This window comes from Bison bison, unplaced genomic scaffold (assembly GCF_000754665.1).
Source record: "Bison bison bison isolate TAMUID 2011002044 unplaced genomic scaffold, Bison_UMD1.0 scf7180017864349, whole genome shotgun sequence".
Taxonomy (NCBI): domain Eukaryota; kingdom Metazoa; phylum Chordata; class Mammalia; order Artiodactyla; family Bovidae; genus Bison; species Bison bison.
Genome location: NW_011494921.1, coordinates 1,489,954 through 1,512,600, shown reverse-complemented (window position 1 = coordinate 1,512,600; position 22,647 = coordinate 1,489,954). Strand labels below are relative to the sequence as shown.

The 22,647-nt window shown below is 48.0% G+C and overlaps 1 protein-coding gene across 1 annotated transcript in view; it reads left to right on the top strand.

The window, feature by feature from the left end:
• TNFRSF11A (tumor necrosis factor receptor superfamily, member 11a, NFKB activator) overlaps nt 1-22,647 on the top strand; it is a 69,093-nt gene that overhangs the window by 6,333 nt on the left and 40,113 nt on the right. Inside the window, 2 exon segments of the mRNA XM_010854818.1 lie at nt 15,548-15,629; nt 17,081-17,229. Of these exon segments, the coding sequence (XP_010853120.1) occupies nt 15,548-15,629; nt 17,081-17,229 (231 nt within the window).

Here is a 22,647-nt window from a genome sequence, read left to right as displayed (position 1 = left end):
GGGGGCCTGGGGAGCCCTGAGGGGCCTTCATCTTGGTCTAACCCATCTCTGACCTTGGCGCTCGACTCGCAGCAGTGCTGGCATCACCCGAGAGCCTGTTAGGAGTGCAGACCCCACCCCAGACCCGCCCACCGAGCGGCGCCTTTGCATTCATTTTCCAGGTCACGCTGTGCACACTTAAGCAGCAGGCCTGGGGCTTCCCGGGCGCAGTGGGGACGTCACCTCCCCGTGCAGGGGGTGCAGGCTGACCCCTGGTCAGGGGGCTAAGATCCCGCACCCTGTGGCCGAAAACCCAAAACGGAAGGCAGAGGCCACATTGTAACAAGTTCAAAAAACACTTTAAAATCGGTCCACATCAAAAAAGGCTGAGCGCCAAAGAACTGATGCTTTTGAACTGTGGTGTTGGAGAAGACTCTTGAGAGTCCCTTGGACTGCAAGGAGATCCAACCAGTCCATTCTGAAGGAGATCAGCCCTGGGAGTTCTTTGGAAGGAATGATGCTGAAGCTGAAACTCCAGTACTTTGGCCACCTCATGTGAAGAGTTGATTCATTGGAAAAGACTCTGATGCTGGGAGGGATTGGGGGCAGGAGGAGAAGGGGACGACAGAGGGTGAGATGGCTGGATGGTATCACTGACTCGATGGACGTGAGTCTGGGTGAACTCCGGGAGTTGGTGATGGACAGGGAGGCCTGGCATGCTGCGATTCATGGAGTCGCAGAGTCGGACACAACTGAGTGACTGAACTGAACTGAACATCAAAAAAAAAAAAGGTAGAACAGGAATTGTTTTTTGAAAAGGAAGCAGGCCAGGGCAGTCTAGCCCCTTCCCTGGCTCCTTTGGGGTCTAAAGGCCTTATTAGCCGGGTGCACTCCCACCATGGGCTTCCCTGGTGGCTCAGCTGGTAAAGAATCTGCCTGCAATGTGGGAAACCCAGGTTCAACCTCTGGTTCAGGAAGATCCCCTGGAGAAGGGAATGGCTACCACTCCAGTGTTCCTTCCTGGAGAATCCCATGACAGAGGCTGCAGTCCACGCGGTCACAAAGAGTCAGACGTGACTGAGGACTGACACGTCACTTCCCCCAAAGAGCAGAGCAGAGCCTCGCAGGGCCCTGGGCACCCAGCAGAGCAGCGTGAGCTGAGAAGCTCGGGTCCGTAACGGTTACTGCAGGGAAGAGGAGAAAGGAGCTCTCCTGTCAAATGAATAAAAGTTAAAACAAAAAATTCAAGAATGGCAAAGAAAAAAAAAACCCTCCACACTGGGAGAATAAAGGGGGCATTCACAGAGCCTGGGCGGGTTGGTGTGAGGACGAGTCACCCACCCTAATCGCGCTGTTTAGGGAACAGACGTTCCCGCTGCTGCAGGTAGCGCACAGCTGCAGACTTGCTTCACCCCTCATCTCCCAGAAGACAAAGACACTTGCAATTAAAGTTTTGAAATGCAAGGTTATTTCTTCATTTTCCCTTGGGCCATATGTTTTCTAGGAGCAGAGATAATACATGCATTGTGAGCCGAGTAAGAAAGAGAGATGAGCAGAAATCAATAGACCTTTGATATGCTCTTGTCTGAGTAAGATTTTTTTTTAATGAGCTTATCTGGAATCAAGGTGATCAGGGGGGAAAAGATGCTGATGGGGCCATAAAACCAACTTTCAAGACAGCTCGTGAAGTCGACTGTATTGTTTGGTAGATCGAAATGGTGACTATGCCCAGACTTCTAAAAGGCCACAATTACTCTACATTTTTACGGGTTTTTTTTTTTTTCCAATTAAATCTGACCTGAGTCAGATTTTTGTTTCTGTGTGCAGTATCTATTTTTAAAAAATCTCATAGCAAAATGGTTAAGATAGTAAATTTTGTTATGAGTATTTTATCTCGGTTAAACTTTAAAATTAAAAAAGTCTTATGACAAATTATTTCCTCCCTGATGATAAAAATAGCACGGAGTGCTTATTATTTCAAGTGTTATGTCCACTGGGAACCTGCAGTCTGTATCTCACAGTCCTGAAGCTGCAGGTACATGTTAACTCATGATGTGGATAAACTATGTCACCAGTTGTGTGGATTTAGACTTCCCGTTAACCTGACTTGTTCCCTCACTTCATGCAGGTCTCCACTCAAAAGTCACCTTATCAGTGAGGCTCCCCTCGTAATTCCATCACCTTATCCTGTTTCATTTTTCCATCGTGATTCCAGCCAGATTCCATCGCATGTTTGCTTCCTGTCATTCTTCTCCCAAGGACTGTAAGCAAGGACTCTCTGGCTAATATCTACCATGTCCACAAAACTTAAAATTGTCTCTGGCACATAGGATGTGTTCAATCAGCATTTGGGGAGTAAATGAATGCAGTGTGTCCCACTTTTAGGTTGTAAACTGGCCAATCACGTCTTACTTAAATGCTAAACCTCCTTGATTATTTTCTAGAGAACCACGCAGTGATGCTGTTTAGATTGGGAAAGTTTTTCTTCAATAGGACACTCAAGGATTTCTTTCAAGATGGTGAAAATGAATCCAAGGGTCCTACAGCCCTCTGGTAACAATTCTGGTCCTATATAATGAGTCAGTCCTGTTGACAGCTAAGTCTAGTCCCGTGCACAAGTCTGGGCAAAATGAAATCACCCCATAAGAATGGATAAAGGACTTAGGCAGATATTTCTCTAAAAGTGGCCAATAGGCACATAAAATAGATATTCAGCATCATTGATCATTAGGGACATGCAGGTCACAAGCACACTGAGTGGCCCGTGGCTAAGGTTCGGTGCTCCCAATGCAGGGGGTCCAGGTTCGGTCCCTGCTCCATGAACTAGATCCCACATGCTGCAACTAACAGCTAGTGCTGCAAATACACAAATTAATTAATTATGAAAAACCACTCTCATTAGGATCACTTACCAAAAGAAATGAAAAGTAACAAGTGTTGGCAAAGACATGGAGAAGCTGGAAGCCTCGCGTTTCTGCTGAAAGTGTCAGTCACTCAGTTGTGTCCGTTTCTTTTTTGACCCCGTGGACTGTAGCCCTCCAGGCTCCTCAGTTCAAGGAGTTCTCCAGGCAAGAATACTGGAGTGGGTTGCCACTCCCTTCTCCAGGGATCTTCCCTACCCAGGGATTGAACCTCTGTCTCCTGCACTGCAGGCAGATTCTTTACCAGCTTGTGCATTTCTGCTGGGAATGGATTAAGACAGTGCAGAAACCGTGGGGGGATGCCTGGCAGCTCCTCTAAGAGCTGAACACGGAACGACTGTGTGACTCGGGTGTGACTCCAGAGAACCGAAAGCAGCAACCTCAGCAGGTTCCTGTGTGCCGGTGCTCACTGCCGCTCACAGCAGCCCCGTCACAACAGGGAGATGGAAGCAACCCACACACCCACCCACAGACGGACGGCTAAGCAAACTGACTCATTCATACAATGGGGCATCATTCTGCCATCAAAAGGAACGAAGTTCCCACATAGGCTACAACACGGACGAACCTTGAAGACCAGGCCAAGTGAAATAAGCCAGACACAGAGACAAGTCCTGTATGATCCCACTTACGCGGGGCGCCTAGAAAGTCAAGTTCACAGAGACAGGAGGCAGAAAGAGGTTGCCAGGGGCTGGAGGAAATATGGCAGTGTTCTTTAACTCCAGGGCTCCCAGACAGCGGTGAGAAGGAGGAGGTACTGTGTAGTGCCTAAGAGAGTTTCTGTTTGGGGTGGCACGAATGTTCTGCTGAGACCATAGTGATGGTTGTACATCATGAGTCTAATTATCGCCACTAACTGTATACACTAAGAAATGGTTCAAATGGCAAATTATGTTATGTATATATATACATGCATTTTTAAATATATACATAACATTTTTACTTTTCAAAGGGCTGACGTGAAAGAGCCAAATTTAGTGTTTCCAGATGGAGACAGCCCTTTATCCCCTCCTTAAAAAGAGCCTCTTTCTTCGCCCTCCTCCATGACTGAGACTCCCTGCCTCGTGCGCTCACGCCTGCTTTTGGCCTGGCCGTCCCGTCACTGAGACGCTGGTCATCCCCCGATCAGACACTGTGCATCGTCAGAAGGAGCGTACGCCTTCTTATCGGCCTTTCTCACGCCACCACTCTCTGCAGTGTGCTCCAAGTGTGGGAAAGTGTGAGTCGCTCAGTCGTATCTGACTCTTTGACCCCATGGATGGCAGCCTGCCAGGCTCCTCTGTCCATGGGATTCTTCAGGCCAGAATACTGGAGTGGGTGGCCTCTTCCTCCTCCAGGGGATCTTCCCGACCCAGGGATCAAACCCTCGTCTTTTGCACTGGCAGGCGGGTTCTTTACCATGTGAGCCACCAGGGAAGCCCCAGGGTGCTGCTAAAAGGCCCCCCTTTCTTTCCCAGCTGCTACATCCTCCTGGTCCACTCCCTGGCCCCCAGCCCCGGGGCCCGCACCCCTCGGGGTCTCCCTCCTCTCCTCCTCCTCCTGCCAAGCATCCTTGGCTCCTCTGCTCCTCACCCCTGCCCCCTAGCTTTGGGGTCCTCCCGCTAAGATCTCTTCCCCTGTGTCCCAGGCAGGGTGCCCTCCCCTTCCTGTTCCTGTGACCAGTGAGGGCTGTGTCCAGGCACTTCCTGGAACCTGATCTTCGGCAGACCAGGCCCTGCAACATTGTGGGGTCCCCACCTGCTAGTTTTCTCTCCTCAGTGCCTGTGGGGTCCGGCGCTGCACACTTTGAGACGGTGGGATGGGCCCACGGCCTTGTCCTACACAAGCCTGTCCCTTGCACGGGCATGTGAGAGCTCAGGAAAGGTGTTCTTGAAGGTGTGATGACAGTAGAGCTTTTTAAGAGATGGGTGCTTTCTGTCATTAAACCCTAGACCAAGCTGAAATTCCCCTTCTGGTCATACCACATGAAAAGTCACTTTACAAGGTAAGGCGGATGACTCAGGCAGAGAAGTGACTGGCCTTACTCTGGTGTCTGCAAGTGAGGAGGTCAGCTCCCAACCCCATTATGGGGAGTGGTCTGTATAAGGGGAGGGGGTGGATTCCTATTAGTGGTTTTCAGTGAGTCTAGTAGTTGACCAGCCGTGATGAGTGCCTTCAAGCTGAAGTTTTGAATACTCTTTACCGCTGGAAACATTCATAAAACGCATTTTAGAATGTCCTAAATCCCTCAGTAGCAGCTCAGTTATTAATACATTATCAATAGTAGTCACAATGTCATCCTTTTCTTCACATTCTTCTCAAACTAGACACATCTTTTCACGTTGTACCAATCAGAGAATAGTTGAGCCTCAATTTTAGCAGCAGAATTTTTTTTTTCAAGAGTCGATAATTTTTTTTTCAAGAGTCATATGTAAAATATGTTTCTGTAAATGCAATTGTGGCTTCCCTGGAGACTCTTTGGTAAAGAATCCACCTGCCAATGCAGGAGACGTGGGCTCAGTCCCCAAGTTGGGAATATCCCCTGGAGAAGGGAGTGACTACCCACTCCAGTCTTCTTGCCTGGGAAATCCCCTGGACAGAGGAGCCTGGCGGGCACGGGGTCTCAAAGAGTAGGACACCACTTAGCCACTAAACGACAACAACAAAGGGAACTGGAGTATTCTAGATGTCAGGGAGCTTTCTGTTTAAACCCTCTGATTCTCTGTATTGCATCATGACTTAGACCATGCACCTGGCTTGTATAATGTGAGGTCTTCACACAGTTCAGTGGTCTCCCAGGGAGTGCTTAGGGTGATCTGTTGGGGTGCGTGGTTCAGTTCAGTTCAGTCACTCAGTCGTGTCCGACTCTGCAACCCCATGGACTGCAGTACGCCGGGCTTCCCTGTCCATCACCAACTCCCTGAGTTTACTGAAACTCACATCCATCGAGTTGGTGATGCCATCCAACCATCTCATCCTCTGTGGTCCCCTTCTCCTCCCTCCTTCAATCTTTCCCAGCATCAGGGTCTTTTCAAATGAGTCAGCTCTTCACATCAGGTGGCCAAAGCATTGGGGTGCACAGGAGATCCCCAAAGGCTGCCTATTTATTTTCTTCATCTCTTTCATCAGTAACATATCATCTTCACAGGTGCCTGTGTAATGTTCTGAAGTATGAAATGTGAAGCTTGGGTTTGTGCAAAGAAAAAGTGTGAGTTTTCCTCTGTAAACCGTGAGCTTGAAGTGCTGTCTGTTGAGTTTTTTAAAGTGGAAACATCTAGCAGGGCGTTTGGATATCCCTCGATTCTGACCCTGTTGACAGCAATCCCTGGCAGGATCTCCCAGCCCCTTTCTCAGCAGAAGCTTGGAGTCAGCTCACCCCACACCCAGCTTCGGCCGCCATCACCGACTGAAGCCCCAGACAGAAACCACCGCAGTGACTCTGGCCACCTGCCACGATCTCAGTCCCATGAGAAAGCACTGCTTTATGTGAAGTCAAACAGGCTTTAAAAAAAATAAACCTTTTCGATTAAAAACATGTTTTTTCTGGGAATCCCCTGGCTGTCCAGTGGTTAGGGCTCTGCACCTCCCACTGCAGGGGGCACAAGTTCGAGTCCTAGTGAGGGAACTAAGATCCTGCACATCTTGCAGAGAGGCAAAAAAAAACAAACCACGTTTTCCAGTCACCAGAAACACTCTGATGTCAGCTTGTGTGATCACGGCTGCTGCTAAGTCACTTCAGTCGTGTCCGACTCTGTGCGACCCCATAGATGGCAGCCCACCAGGCTCCCCCATCCCTGGGATTCTCCAGGCACAGCCAGGTTAAAACTAAACGGGGAAGGTGCATCCAGAAGCTGGCAGGGCTTCGGGATGTCCCTGCGAATCCCTGCTCTTCTGCACCCTGTTTCTGCCAACACGCCTTCCCCTCCGTTCCCCCATCAGGGGACGATCTGATAGAAGGAACCCGGCTCGCCGATTCAGCCCAGGGGCGTGGTTAACCCCGCTGCCAGCGGCCACCAGCTAGGGCGCGCATCACTGAGGCCAAGTCGCTGGGGGACTGAGGTGGGGCCCCACCTCAGTCCCCCAGCGACTTGGCCTCAGTGGGAAGAAGCACAGGCTTCGTTTTCACTTGCCATTGCTGCCTTGCCGGGCTTTCCCGGTGACTCAGTAGGTAAAGAATCTGCCTGCAACATAGGAGACTTGAGTTCGATCCCTGGGTCAGGAAGATCCCCTGCAGAAGGAAATGGCCACCCACTCCAGCATTCTGGCCTGGGGAAGTCCCAGGGACAGAGGAGCCTGGCGGGCTACAGTCCGTGGGGTCGCAAAGAGTCAGACACGACTGAGCAACTAAATCACCACATCACTACATCATTTGCACAAATTGCCCCTTCGCATCCTCACTGCGGTCGGAGGGGTACAATGATTCGCCCCATTTTATAGGCAAAGAGACAGAGACTCAGAAGTGACTTATCCCCACCTTGTCCTCAGGTTGTAGAAAAGCAGACAGTTTTAAATGTCGGACCGACCTGGAAGTTCGGTTCGGAGAGCTGCCCTGGATGGAAGAGCCGTAATGGGAAGCCCGCCCCGCCCTTCCTGACCGGTGGAGCCACCTGGCCAGGCGTCCCCTCTGTCTTCACTGGCGCCCTGGTACCACCACCCTTCCTTCTCCAGGGGCTCGCCCAGCCCCAGCCTCTGCTCTGCTAAATCCTTACATTCTGGCTCCTCAGACTTGACTTCAGTTAGTGTTTCATTTTTCTATTTTCTATGGAAACCTGCCTTATCTGATTTGCAAGCTTAAAATGACTCCTCTATGACATCCACTTCCAGGTCTGAACTGTTAACCAAGAAGTCTGATGGTGGATGCTTTCTTTCCAGTAACAGACATATGACTGTGCCATATTCGAGACTATAAAGCTGGATAAAATAGAGAAGGGGCTGGAAGCTTCTCGAGAAAAGGAGATAAGAAAGGGACCAAACTTAACAGGTCCCCCAGAACATCCCAATTTCAAGGGTCTGTGTTTGGACTCACTAATTGAAGTGTTCAGAGGGGAAACCCTAGACCTTGTCTCTGGCCTGACTCCCCAGCCAGCCGAGCAGAGACGTGGACGAGAAGGAACGCAGGCCTCTGTTCGCAGGCCTGTGACTCAGCCCTTTGCTGTATTTGTTGTTTATTTGTTTCTAAGAACGAAAAGCTTCTCTCTGAAAGGCTTCAGAGAAAACAAATCTCCTGGCGTGAAATCCTCATAGTAAAGCCATTTTCTTGATGTTCTGGGGAACAGGGCTCTCTAGTAGTTGATTTCTGGGTGAGAGCACTTTCAATTTTTACTTTCTTTAAGGATATTTTTTTTTCAAAGGCTGTAAGTCTATTGAGTGTTGTTTTCACATTCAGTAGTTCCTCCCTTAAGAAAAACCACCTCTTTCAGTTAGACTGTAACAATCAGAAATGTGATACAATCTTTACTTAATTTACAGCCAGATTCTCAAATACAGTCATGGATGATATTTTATAAAATAAAATCTATGGAAAATCCCTCATTTGTTCTTCTGGGTTGAGTTCTTTTCTTCTTGATTTGAAAGAAGGAGCCAAGCTTCTTTCTGTTTTGTTACATGTCAGCATGAATTTTCAGTAGAGCAGAAAAGTAATTTTAGGATTCATAATGCCTTTCGGTACAATTGGGTTGATTTAACTGCACGAAAAATAAATATTTAAGTCAATCTTCCCTGCAGGATTCCAAATACAGATCCTCCAATCTCTGCCACTCTACTCAGAGAAATGTTTTGTTTCTTCAGCTTGGAGTTTTTCAGGATTAGACCTAACATGGCATTGCATTGGGAAACAAATTCAATAAATCCACGGAGCTTTATAAACACAATTTTGATTTACAATTTATTATCTCCCAAAGCCTTGCATAGACTGTAGACATGCTTATTCCAGAACAGTCTGTCAGCCATTAAAATTAAATAGCAGCTTGTACGCCCTGAAACGAATATCGACATGACACAAAACACAAAAGAAAGTGAGGTAACAGATGGCCAATACGCTAGATGCATTGTCTTAACTGCTTTTTTAATTTTAATTTTAACTTCTTTTTTTCTAAGACTCTCCAAGGAATGTATATGGGCAGGGGAGAAGAAAGGGGGAAACGTAAAAGATATTTGCTATAAACAGCCTCTAGGGATCCTTCTACACTCAGGAGCTGTCTGTCAAAAAGCAGAAGTTAGTCAATGCAAACTCTGCGGGCCAGACATTACTTTTGTAGTTTACTGATTAAGCCTGTATTAGGGCCCTGTCAGCACATGCGTGGTTTTTACAAGGCTTCTAAGTACCCTGAATCAAAGCCTATTCCCCAAACACAAGCGCTGTGACAGACCTAACGTTGAATTTATGTGACCGTACCCTTTATTCCATAAATAGTTGAGAAGTCGTTCTGCTTTATTTGTTTAATGAAAACAAGGAGGGGTCAAAAGCCCTGTTGTTTTAGAGGGAAACAAGTCGATCCTGAAGGCAAACGAGACAAAAATGTAGATAACTAGAATCTATACCGCTCAAATTGGTTACCAAAGGCCGTCTGTTGCTCCGTCTTGGGCAAAGAGACGAGACTGGAGGTGGTTGAGAAAATCACCCCGTTTACTGAAAATCCACCGCCTTATGCTGAATCCCGGCTCCCACTGCTCCCCGCCACCCACCCCATTCCCTGGGAGATTGCTTCTGAAATACTTAGGTAGGAACATATTTTCATCTAATTCCTGCCTTATGAGGACTGTTACCAATGATAAGAGCTGCCATCTTTGGTTTCAGGGGGAGATTGTTTTCCGGTCGCTGTGTCCCACTCTTTGCAACCCCATGGGCTTCAGCACGCCAGGCTCCCCTGTCCTTCCCTGTCTCCCCGAGCTTGCTCAAACTCATGTCCATTGAGTTGGTGATGGTATCTAACCATGTCATCCCTTGCCGCTCACTTTTCCTTCTGCCTTCGTTCTTTCCCAGCATCAGGCTCTTTTCTACTGAGTCCACTCTTTGATCAGGTGGCCAAAGTACTGGAGCTTCAGCATCAGAGGACGGAGTCAGGCCCACATTCTGAGCAGCGGGAGGAAAGGGCCAAAGGACCACGAGCTTGAGAGGCCTGAGGGCTCTCCCAGCGCTGGTGAAATGAGGGATGTCAGAACTAGAACCCAAAGGAAAAAGGAGGGTTGGACTGGGAGGGGCTGGGGGCGTCCACTCATTCACACCAGAAATGCCCCTCTGTGGATGTGGGCCATCTGGACAGAGGCTGGTATCCAAAAGACCCAGCTCTGGCTCGCCGGAGACCAAGCCTAAGAAGGTGGGGTTTGGGGACGTGGGAGCAGGGAGGCCACAGGCAGGGCTGGCCTGGCCTTCAGCACCAAGGGACAGGTCCCCAGGGGGTCAGCCAGAGGGGCAGCCCAGGGCGTCCAAGGTCTAGAGTTCCCACTAGTTACAAACGCAGGGACTGCAGTGCAGAGGGAGAGCCGTGGGATCCTGGACATGGAGCGTGGGATCAGAGTGAGACCAGCACAAAAAAGCGAGTTTTACGTGCTGTGTGAGCCCCAGGGATCCACAAATCCTCTACTAAGAAGGCCCATCATAGTGCTGCAAGTGGAGGAAAAGAAACAGCTTCTTGGAGGCAAAGAGCAAAGAACAAGGGTTAAGTCAGTTCAGTGGCTCAGTCGTGTCCGACTCAGTGCATCCCCGTGGACCCCAGGCCTCCCTGTCCATCTCCAACTCCTGGAGCTTACTCAAACCCAACCATCTCATCCTCTGTCGTCCCCTTCTCCTCCTGCCTTCAATCTTTCCCTACATCAGGGTCTTTTCCAGTGAGTCAGTTCTTCCTATCAGGTGGCCAAAGTATTGGTGCTTCAGCCTCAGCATCAGTCCTTCCAATGAATATTCAGGACTGATTTCCTTTAGGATGGACTGGTTGGATCTCCTTGCAGTCCAAGGGACTCTCAAGAGTCTTCTCCAGCACCACAGTTCAAAAGCATCAATTCTTCGGCTCTCAGCTTTCTTTATGGTCCACCTCTCACATCCATACATGACCACTGGAAAAACCATAGCTTTGACTAGGTGGACCTTTGTTGGCAAAGTAATGTTTCTGCTTTTTAATATGCTGTCTAGGTTGGTCATAGCTTTTCTTTCAAGGAGCAAGTGTCTTTTAATTTCATGGCTGCAGTTACCATCTGCAATGATTTTGGAGCCCAGGAAAATAAAGTCTATCACTGTTTCCATTGTTTCCCCACCTATTTGCCATGAAGTGATGGGACCAGAGCTATGCTCTTAGTTTTCTGAATGTTGAGCTTTAAGCCAACTTTTTCACTCCCCTCTTTCACTTTCATCAAGAGGCTCTTTAGTTCCTCTTTACTGTTTGCCAAAGGGTGGTGTCATCTGCATATCTGAGGTTATTGATATTTCTCCCGGCAATCTCGATTCCAGCTTGTTCTTCATCCAGCCTAGCGTTTCTCATGAGGTACTCTGCATAGAAGTTAAATAAGCAGTGTTGACATACTCCTTTTCCTATTTGGAACCAGTCTGTTGTTCCATGTCCAGTTCTAACTGGAGCTGCTACAGATTTCTCAGGAGGCAGGTCAGGTGGTCTGATATTCCCATGTCTTGAAGAATTTTCCACAGTTTGTTGTGATCCACACAGTCAAAGGCTTTGGCATAGTCAATAAAGCAGAAGTAGATGTTTTTCTGGAACTCTCTTGCTTTTTTGATGATCCAATGGATGTTGGTAATTTGATCTCTAGTTCCTCGGCCTTTTCTAAATCCAGCTTGAACATCTGGAAGTTCACGGTTCACGTACTGTTGAAGCCTGGCTTGGAGAATTTTGAGATTTACTTTGCTAGTGAGATGAGTGTAATTGTGCGGTAGTTTGAGCATTGTTTGGCATTGCCTTTCTTTGGGATCAGAATGAAAACTGACCTTTTCCAGTCCTGTGGCCACTGCTGAGTTTTCCAAATTTGCTGGCATATTGAGTGCAGCACTTTCACAGCATCACCTTTTAGGATATGAAATAGCTCAGCTGGAATTCCGTCACCTCCACTAGCAAGGGAGGAAAAAAAGAACAAGGGAGGAAAAACAACAACGACAGAGTGTATCCAGTCTCCTCCAGAAGGTGCGGGCCTCCTCAGGAGTTTTCTAGATGCTTCTTATTTACCCTCAAAGCACATTTCCTTGGGGCTTCCCTGGGGGCTCAGACGGTAAACAATCTGCCTGCAATGCGGGAGACTGGGTTCGATCCCTGGGTCGGGAAGATCCCCTGGAGAAGGGATAGGCTACCCACTCCAGTATTCTTGCCTGGAGAATCTCATGGACAGAAGAGCCTGGCGGGCTACAGTCCTTGGGGTTGTAAAGACTCAGACATGACAGAGAGACTCACACACACACATTTCATGAACCATATCTATGTACGTATGTTGCCTTATAAGTTGTATGTTGATTGTTATTTTGAAAGTTTGAAGGTGTACTGCCAAGTATCTAATGTAACTCAGGAACGAAGTAGGGATCAGTCTAAGTTCTACCTTAAATTAGATTAATACCAGAATTGTCTGCCTCACCACAGTCAATTTTCCCAGTAGCAGAATTACTGATGTAACCTGAAAGACTGGTAATCCTATAGCGGTGTGAAACAGACATGTCAGTTCTGCAATGATGAAGACGTTCTGGAATTAGACATCAGTGCTGGTTGCATAACTTTTTGAATATACAAAAAAAAAAGCCCACTGAATCATAACCTTTGAAAGGGGAAATTTCATAGTATGTGAATTATCTCTCAGTACTTTAAAAAGAAGACATGTCCAGGTGTAAAGTCACAATTAGCTTAGGAGACAGAGATGAATATTAAAGAATAATCTGTGAAAATCTGTTTAAGAGTTAGGACATCTGGTCACCTCTGGAATCACAGCTTCCCTGTTTTTGCCAGGGTGACACTCCTGGGCTAGAGGGCGGATGGGCGGAATGAATCAGAGCCCTGCGCCTGAACGTGTAAACAAACTGTTCGCATATTCAGGTGGCTGATGCTTACCAGATGCCAGGGTTCGGAGCCCAGCTCCCAGCCCACAGGGGCACCTGACAGAGCTCTGGCTGCTGCTTCAGGAGGAGCCCTTTCAGCAAATTCCCCTAAAAAGAACCTGTGTACGTGACCCAGACAAAGCCTGCGCCTATCTTACAGAGACTTGCAGTTTTCTTACCGGTTAGAAGCAATCGGCCTTGATCATCTGAAATACCGTCCAACGCACATTTCTCTGGTTTGCTTTGTCATCACCATGGCAGGAGCGCTTGCATGCCATCAGGCTTAAACGGAGCCTTTCTGTGAAACAGAATCTGCATTGACTGCATCCAGCTTCACCCTCGCCTCTGCATCTCTCCTCCGTGCACACGTTGCTGTGCAGACGCAGAGACACGGGCTCGGATAAAAACAGGAAAAGACCCCAGAGAGCAGAGGCGGGGCAGTTTCTGTTAGGTCATATTTACCAGTGTCCACGGGGCTCACTGGAGAAGGCAATGGCACCCCACTCCAGGACTCTTGCCTGGAAAATCCCATGGACGGAGGAGCCTGGTGGGCTGCAGTCCATGGGGTCGCTAGGAGTTGGACATGACTGAGCGACTTCACTTTCACTTTTCACTTTCACGCATTGGAGAAGGAAATGGCAACCCACTCCAGTGTTCTTGCCTGGAGAATCCCAGGGACCGGGGAGCCTGGTGGGCTGCCGTCTGGGGTCACACAGAGTCGGACATGACTGAAGCGACTTAGCAGCAGCAGCACGGGGCTCACTGCCCTGATCCTGCGAGCCTGTCTCGTGGTGGATGCTTGGGGAACGTCGGTCCCGTTACCCAGGTCCACGGAGAGTGTCAGACGGCCTTGGAACCAAGTCCAGATACAGCCTTCCCGGCACCCTGGCTCCGGAAACACGTTTGACGCTCTCGTTGACCTCAGAGGAACTGTCCCTGGCCGCAGCCCCCCAGAAGCTCTTTGCCTGGCCTGGGGGAGGTCAGGGAGGCCCTTACTGGCTGCGTCCTGCACGCCCTACTTACTCTTTTCTTAATTTTTACTTTTTGGCCATGTCTCATGGCGTGTGAGATCTGTTTCCTGACCGGGGATCGAACCCGGGCCCCCTGCTTTGGACGCAGAGTTTGCACCACCGGACCACCAGGGAAGTCCCTCTTTTCCGGTTTTAAATTTAGTTTTGGCTGTGCTGGGTCTTCGTTGCGGCCCGGGTTTTCTCTACTCGCAGCCCGCGGAGGCTGCCCCATTTGCGGTTCGAGGGCTTCTCTTGCAGAGCTTAGGCTCCGCGTGCGGCTTCGGGAGTCGCGGTTCCCGGCTCTAAAGCGCAGGCTCAGTCGCTCTGGTTCACGGGCTCAGCTGCTCCGCGGCATGTGGATCTTCCCAGACCGGGGATCGAACCTGTGTCCCCGGCGTTGGGAGGAGGTTCTTCACCGCTGAGCCACCGGGAGCCCCGGCTGATGTCTGCCCTGTGAGCCGGTGCTCACTCACAGCGCGCAGGGAGGGCCCGCTGCCCCCCTTGCAGCCCACCGTGGAGAGCCAAAGCCCCTTGAGAGCAAGGTGGTGACTGCGGACCCCAGCCCAGCAAGGCCCTGCGCCTCGGTGTGTGCACGCACCGTCTGCGCTGCTGACCCCGGGCCTCCGTGTCTCCCTTGGGTCTGTAACTCGACTGCCTGCTTGTCAACAGGGGTGTGTGTTGTTTTTCTCTAACAGAGACAGCTGATAAGGGAAAGAGCTTTACTGTGGCAAACTGATAAGAATCTGGGTGAATGCAGGGTACTTGGCTTTTGTTTTGCTTTGCTTAGATGAGCAAATGTGGAAATTATTATTGGTGTTAGAATCATGCAGAAAGGAGACCGAAGTTCAAAAAGCTGAAGCGGCTCATGGACATCTCCCGAGCCGGCGGGCCCGCGGTGCTCCGGACTCCAGGTCACAGGCTCCCTATAACCCCTTGCTGTCCCACTTTTTAAAATTCTTTGCATGTTAAAATTTTTTTAAAGGCAAGCAGTATTAAGCATCTTTCTAAAATCATAAATAGCTTGTCAGATCACATTTCCCTTGGTATAACACACAGGCTTCCCAGATGGCTCAGAGGTAAAGAATGTGCCTGTAAAAGTCAGCAGACAAAGAGAGGCAGGTTTGATCCCTGGGTCAGGAAGATCCCCTGGAGGAGGGCATGGTAACCCACTCTAGTGTTCTTGCCTGGAGAATCCCATGGACAGGGAAGCCTGGTGGAATGCAGTCCATAGGTTGCAAAGAGTCTAGTACACGTATGAAGGTACCCCACTCTGTACTTCCCCAGTTTTTATGACCAGAGTGGACTGACCACACGGTGGATGACACAGAAGTGGGGCCACTTCTGTACGTGGTTGGTCAAAAGCAGTTTTCAACCTTCTGGGTACCATTTTTAAATTTCCTTTCAATCCATCCTGTTAGCATGAGCGTAACCGAAATATTTTTAAATACTTAAATGGATCTTGATGCCAGTATCCTTGGTTTTGTACATTCTTAGGGGAAAGAAATGAGCTAGAATAGGATAGTCATATCTTTGGCCGGGGGGCGGTATCATGCCGAGTGGCGGCAGGACGGTTTCTGGTGGCTTCCTCTGGGAAGAACTTGTGTTTAATCTCTGCCTGATGCACATTTTCTTTCTAGGTGACTTTGCAGATCACCCCTCCATGTACCAGCGAGAGGTATTACGAGCATCTTGGACAATGCTGTAAGAAATGTGAGCCAGGTTCGTGCGGCTAAACCTCCTGTTGTGGCCCTCCCAAAGTGGGTGGGACTCTTTTTTGTTTTAACCTTAGTAAATAACTGATTCTATCTTGCCAGATGAGAAATGAAATCGGATAGGCTTCTTATGGCAGTGGCAGGTAGTAATGTCTGTCACTCTGAAGACAAAAATCTTACTCTCAATAGATGAAATAACTTAAAAATCAAGAGCAGTTTCAGGAACTGGAATTAAGCACCAGTTTTCTAAAACACTATTTCTGGAGAAGGCAATAGGTTTTTTAAAAACTCTGTTTTAGAAGTTTATGATTCAAACTCTCAAAATATGCAATACAAGTCTTATTTAAAAGGATCACTTGCAGTAGTTCCCTGGTTGTTCAGTGGTTTGGGCTCCGCTCTTTCACTGCCATAGCCCAGGTTCAAACCCTGATGGGGAATTAAGATCCCGCAAGCCGTGAGGTAAGGCCAAAAAAAAAAGTATTAATTTCATAGAAATTCGCCAGGGGTAGGGTTGGGGATGGGGATGACTGTCTTTGAATCACTGCTAAAAATTGCCTAAATCCTGTTATAACTTCTCCCAAAACAGCTACTGAGGAGTAGGAGGTAAATCGGTCACCATTTCCCCAAAGTGGTTTTGACAAGGAGGTGGTCAGCTGCTTCTGTGGCCTCGGTGAGGCCCCAAGTCTAGAGGGTTCTCACTCACTCCCAGTTCTGGGGAGGGAAGAGGAGCTTTGAGGAAAAGGAGCTTACCTTATTACAAATCCTTTATAGATATTTCAGCTACAAATATTTTTTGGGTGCACAGAGTAAAGATCCATTGATTTCATGCGTATGCGTGTGTTTGTGTTTCTGAGCGTGTGTATTACTCTCTGATCAAACAAAGTTAACCGTGAACCCACAGTGTTCGTAGGACAAAAGAAACGAACTCTGCGGGTCGACAGTAAAGGGGTTTGAAGATGGAGAGGTGAGGCAGGAGATGAAGTTTCTCTTGCTTAGTCCCCAGGGAACCCCTCGAGTTCTGCAGGCACCAGTTTGAAAACTGTAGTTCTTTTCCTGAGTGAGCAGAGGTTGGGAGTGGAAAGGGCTAGGGTTTTACTTAGAAGGTCTAAAAGACTGTGGTGACCACAGGCATAGCAAACCCCAGTGAGGTTATCTGGGCCAGCCAGGAGGCCTGAGGAGCCCCTGCTGTGAGACATGACCTCTGTCTTTGGGGGACATCCTGGGACCATGTTCATGTAAAGGGTTTGGTAGGTTGGTGCTTTTGTTTTTTTCCTTGGCTACACTCTAAGACTTGCAGGATCTTAGTTCCCCGACCAAGTATCGAACCTGGGTGCTCGGCAGTGAAAATGCAGAGTCCTAACCACTGGGCTGCCAGGTAACTCCCAGATTGACTCATTTTTATTGATTTATTGGGAGGAAGCAGTTTTGATTGGCGCATGTTCCCCCTTCTAATTTAAGGAACATACATGTCTTCCAAATGCACCATTACGTCTGAGAGCGTCTGTCTGCCCTGTGGCTTGGACGAGTACCTGGACACCTGGAATGAAGAAGATAAATGCTTGCTGCACAAAGTCTGCGACCCAGGTGAGTCAGCCTGTCGGGGCAGTGTGGGTGAATGACGTTGTTGGATATGGTGATGCTCTGACTGTGGGGGCAAGGAAGACGTCTGCCCACAGACCCCCGAGGGTGTGCCTTACAGCCCAGGAGCACTGTGTTACGGCTTTTCGTATAGAACTTCTGTTCTGGAATACATCTGTTTTGTTTTGTTTTTACTGAAAGTGAAAGTGAAGTCGCTCAGTCGTGTCTGACTCTTTGCGACCCTGTGGCCTGTAGCCCACCAGGCTCCTCGGTCCCTGGGATTCTCCAGGCAAGAGTACTGGAGTGGGGTTGCCATTTCCTTCCCCAGTTTTTATTGAAGTACAGTTGCTTTAGTGTTGCGTTTGTTTCAGGGGTGTGTGTGTGTTCTTTTTCAGATTCTTTTCCCTTATAGGTTATTACAAAGCGTTGAGTGCAGTGTCCTGTGCTGAGAGTTGATCCTTGCTGGCTCTCTGTTTTACATACAGCAGTGTGTATATGTTAATCCCAGACTCCTGATTTATCTCCCCTCCTACATTTCCTCTTTGCTAACTAGGTTTGTTTCCTATGTCTGTGGGTCTCATTCTGTTTTCTAAATAAGTTCATTTGTATCATTGTTTTAGATGCCACATATAAGTGATAATATATGATATTTGTGTGTTCAGTCCTGGAAGGTATCTTACACTTGACAGAAGGTCTCCACGGCACTTCCACATATGTTGTTACTTAATTCTCACAAAACAACCCTGTGAGAAAGCTACGCTTACCCCATTGTAAAAATGAAGAAACTTACAATTATCCCATTGTAAAAACGAAGAAACTAAGAGGGAGTGAGTGATTTCTCCAAGGTTACAAATGAGAAGCAGGACTCAAAACCAGATCTTCTAACTCCCAGGTCTTTTTCCTAAACCATCCACGTCTTCCTACCTCCATAGTCTGATCTACTTAACATTACTGCTATAGGGCTTTTGCCTCAGAGCTTTTAAAAATTAAAGCTTATTTATAAGAATAGGATCAAAATATGTCTCCTGAGTCCCAACCCAGAAGCTCCTTTCCTCCCCTTTTTTTCCATCTTTCATTCAGGTCATCTGTTAAGGAAGCCACGCCGTTAGTCCTGTGGGGTTTCCACTGTCAGGGCTTTGCTAGCTGCATTATCTCGGTCTCATTAAACGATGTCTTCTGTCCCCTGTATTTCCTGTAAAGGGGTTATTAGATTTAGAAGGCTGATCAGAATCTGGTTTGGGTTTTTCTGCTTTGTTTTTGGCAAAACTCCTTCAAAAGGTGATGTCAGGGGTCACAGTGTAGCTGCTTCTCTCTTTTCTGGGTGATATGAGCAGCTGTTGACCGTCATGACCTAGATCCATTTTCATTTAAGGGCTGCAGAAAGGTGATGTTCCAACTCCATCATCCTTTCTTCATTTATTGGCTGGAATGCTTTCTAACCAGAAACTTCTCTCATCAACTGGTCGTTACCCTGAAGTGCAGTCTGTACAGGAAAGGCAGAATGAATGCTTTAACTTTATTTTTCCACTTTTCAAAACAACGACCCCATCACCAAGTTGTCTCCAGAGGATCTGTATGAATATAACGAGCTAGCTTCCTCTCTCGCTCCCTGTCATCTTGGCAGCTGCACTCAGTTGGAGGCATCCCACACCTAAGGCTGCAAAGAAGATGAAAAAGTCGCTAGAGTTGATCAACTCTAGGCTCCGGTCGCTCCAGTTGATCAACTCTAGGCTTCGTTATGAAAAGTGGAAAGTGTGTGCTGGGGTACAAGCAGACTCTGAAAATGATCAGACAAGGCAAAGTGAAACTGGTCGTCCTCGATAAACTCTGCCCAGCCTTGAGGGAATCTGAAATCGAGTATTATGCTACAATGGCCAAAACTAGTGTCTGTCACTGGCACTCAGTCGCTCAGTTGTATCCAGCTCTTTGCGACTCCATGGACTGTCACCGACCAGGCTCCTCTGTCCTTGGAATCTTCCAGGCAATATTTTGGATTGGGTTGCCATTTCCTACTCCAGGGGATCTTCCTGACCCAGGGATCAGACCTGCATCTCTTATGTCTCCAGCACTGGCAGACAGATTCTTTACCACTAGTGTCTATCACTATGGTGGCAAAAATAACCTTGAATTGGGCACAGCGTGTTGAGAATACTGCAGAGCCAGATACTCTGGCTTCCTGAGCCAGGTGACTCTGATATCATTAGAAGCATACCAGGACAGACTGGTGAAAAGCAGATCACGCACAATTTTTCTTTAATAAAACTAGCCAGAGCTTATTTTTTACAAAAAAAGAATATTATGAACTCATGCATTTACATATTGGAGGTGTTTTAATCTACTGCAGTTACTAGTTTTACTGGGGCTTAGATTATCTCTCCTCTCCCAAGTGACCCTCTTTTGATACAGCCTTGGGTATCTTTAAGAGCTCTTTCTCCCAGGCTTATCTTGGACATTTCCTTCCCTAAAGCTGGAATCAGCCATTTTTCCAAGGATTTCTCATTGCTTCATTAGAACAACTGATTTAGTGACTTCAGTCTGGGTGCTCAGAAGGCTCATTGCTACAAGGATTGATCCTTGTTTTTTTTTTTTCAATAGACAGAACAAAAATACTAGGAAATAAGTTTTTTTTAAAGCACTGTAACATTTCTAAAATTAGAGAAAGCTGGCAGATTTTGTCTGGAGAAGATAACATGGAAACTCCACTGAGCAGAAGCATCTGATCAAGTCTTTTTTTTCTTTCCCATTGCTTAGTAATGAGTTTGACTCATCACTGTCTCTTGGAAAGAAAGATTCACTCTGTCTACTGCCAAAATTGATTAAAGCCCCAAACCTGGTGCATTAAGATATTTAAAAATATGTCAAAATCATCCATCACCACAGAGGGTTATATGCACTTACTTTTGAGTGGTGGAGGGGGGCTTCCCTGATGGCTCAGCAGTAAAGAATCTGCCTTCCAAGCAGGAGTCGGGGGTCCGATCCCTGAGTAAGAAAGATCCCTGGAGAAGGAAGTGGCGACCCACTCCAGTATTCTTGCCTAGGAAATCCCACGGATGGGGGAGCCTGGCGGGCTATAGTCCGTGGGGTCGCAAAAGATTCGGACACTCCTTAACAACAAACGACAACCACAAATTCTGAGTGGGAGACCGGAATTCAAGTTTTCCAAGGAAAATGACTCTTGTCCATGTGCGTTCCATACAGTTTGTCCCTGTTTATGCAAGTCGGTCTTGGTGCTTCACAGCTGACCTGGGCCTCGGAGAGTGGACCCAGAAGGGAGAGGGACCTCCCGGCCCCCAGCTCTGGTCTGGAAAGAAGTGGGGTAGGAGACACTGCTTCCCTGTGGTTACAGCTGGAGACAGTGAACTGGGAAATGTTTCTGGTTGGTTTGTTTCCTCTTGCAGCTCTGTCCTTGGCAGTCCAGGCTGCTATGGCAGAATACCACAGACTCGGTGGCTTAAACAGCAGATACGTATTCCTCGCAGCTCTGAAGGCTGGAAGTCTGAGATCAGGGTGCCAGCATGCTCAGGCTCCTGATGAGGGCCCTCTCCTTGGCTCCAGGACAGCCACTTTCTTGTGTCCTCATGTGGCAGAGAGCAGAGGGAGAGTGAAACCATGTTTTCTGCTGTCTCTTATTATAACGGCACTAATTCCATTCAGAGGGGCTCCACCCTCATGACCTAATCACCTCCCAAAGCCCCCACCTCCTAACGCCATCACACTGAAGGGGATTAGGATTTCAACATAAGAATTTTCAGGGGACACAAACATCAATCCATAACTAACACTGGTAAGTATTAAGGAATATACAGTACAAGGGCTGTTTGGACAATCCAGATTAGGTGAGGCTGTATAGTGGTAGGAGGTCTGTTTTAAATAGTGTTATTGTGCTGTTTTGTGTGTGTGTGTGTGCAGTTGATTCCTGTTGTTCATGGTGCCTGCATGCGTGCGTGCTAAGTCGCTCATCCAGTTCCAGCTCTCAGCAACCCCTTGGACTGTAGCCCACCAGTTCCTCTGTCCATGGAATTCTGCAGGCGAGAATACCGGAGTGGGTTGCTATCCCTTCTCTAAGGGATCTTCCAACCCAGGGATTGAACCCAGGTCTCCCCTCTGAAGACAGATTCTTTTACCACCTGAGCCAATGGGGAAGTCCTTATTCATGATAGTTAGTTAAGTTCTATAAAGTCAGCACAAACACTGAGTTAGGAAATACTGCCCCTGGGTGCGTAAATATGACCGAGATTTGTGCCTGGTTTTTGTGTAACCTTATTTAAGAAATATTTTGATTCATAACAATGTCCCAATAAACAACACTGAACAAATTTTCTCTAACATATGGATTTTCTCTGGAAGACATATCACTGCCTTCTCCAGAACGCTCGGCAACAGTTCAGCCCTAGGCTAGGGGGCCACTTTACTGAAGGAGCTCACCAACAAAAAACACAAAAATAAGGCACTAGACAGACCCCAGGAAGGACTCTGATTTCCAGTGAGAGCTGAAACTGGAAGGCAGCACCACCTCCTCTGCCCTCTGCTGGGAACGCACCTGTCGGCTGGTGCCTCAAAGTTTTCACTGTTCTGCGTGCTTCTGACGGAGAAGGCAATGGCACCCCACTCCAGTACTCTTGCCTAGAAAATCCCATGGACGGAGGAACCTGGTGGGCTGCAGTCCATGGGGTCGCAAAGAGTCGGACACGACTGAGCGACTTCACTTTCACTTTTCACTTTCATGCATTGGAGAAGGAAATGGCAACCCACTCCAGTGTTCTTGCGTGGAGAATCCCAGGGATGGGGGAGCCTGGTGGGCTGCCGTCTATGGGGTCGCACAGAGTCGGACACGACTGAAGCGACTTAGCAGCAGCAGCAGCAGTGTGCTTCTGAGAATAACTGCAAAAGCGCCAGGAGTGTTGATTTGGAGGATACGATTAGATTTTAAGGAGAAGGTGAAATCACAAGTATGAACCAGCGAATAACGAGGATGAGCTGAGCATGTGAGCATTTACCTCTGTTGCACAAACCCTGGAAAGGGCTAGGAGGTTTGAGATAAGCAGAGAGCACTCTGCTCTGTGTTGTAAGAAAAGAGAGGACAAACGCCTTATCCTGAATTTGGGGGAGAGATTAGTTTCCACGTATGTCGCCAGGCCCAGCCTCTGTACTTCTCCCACTTATCTGCTCACACAGTGAGGCAGGTCTGTTTCCAAGGCGGCCCTCCAGGATCCCAGATGAACCCCATCTCCAGAAACCCTATGGGTTTAGATCCCATTAGCCCTGGTGTTAAGAATGCGTCTTACATTAGTTTACTAGAAATCAAGGAGCTGTGAAGTCCAGTTTTGCATGAGTCAAAATCGCCAGTGCTTAGCAACTACCCGGGCTTTAATCTTCCTACTACCATGAAGATTGACTTCTCAAAACGCACAGGTGTCCTAATTATTGACAGAGATAAACCAAAAACG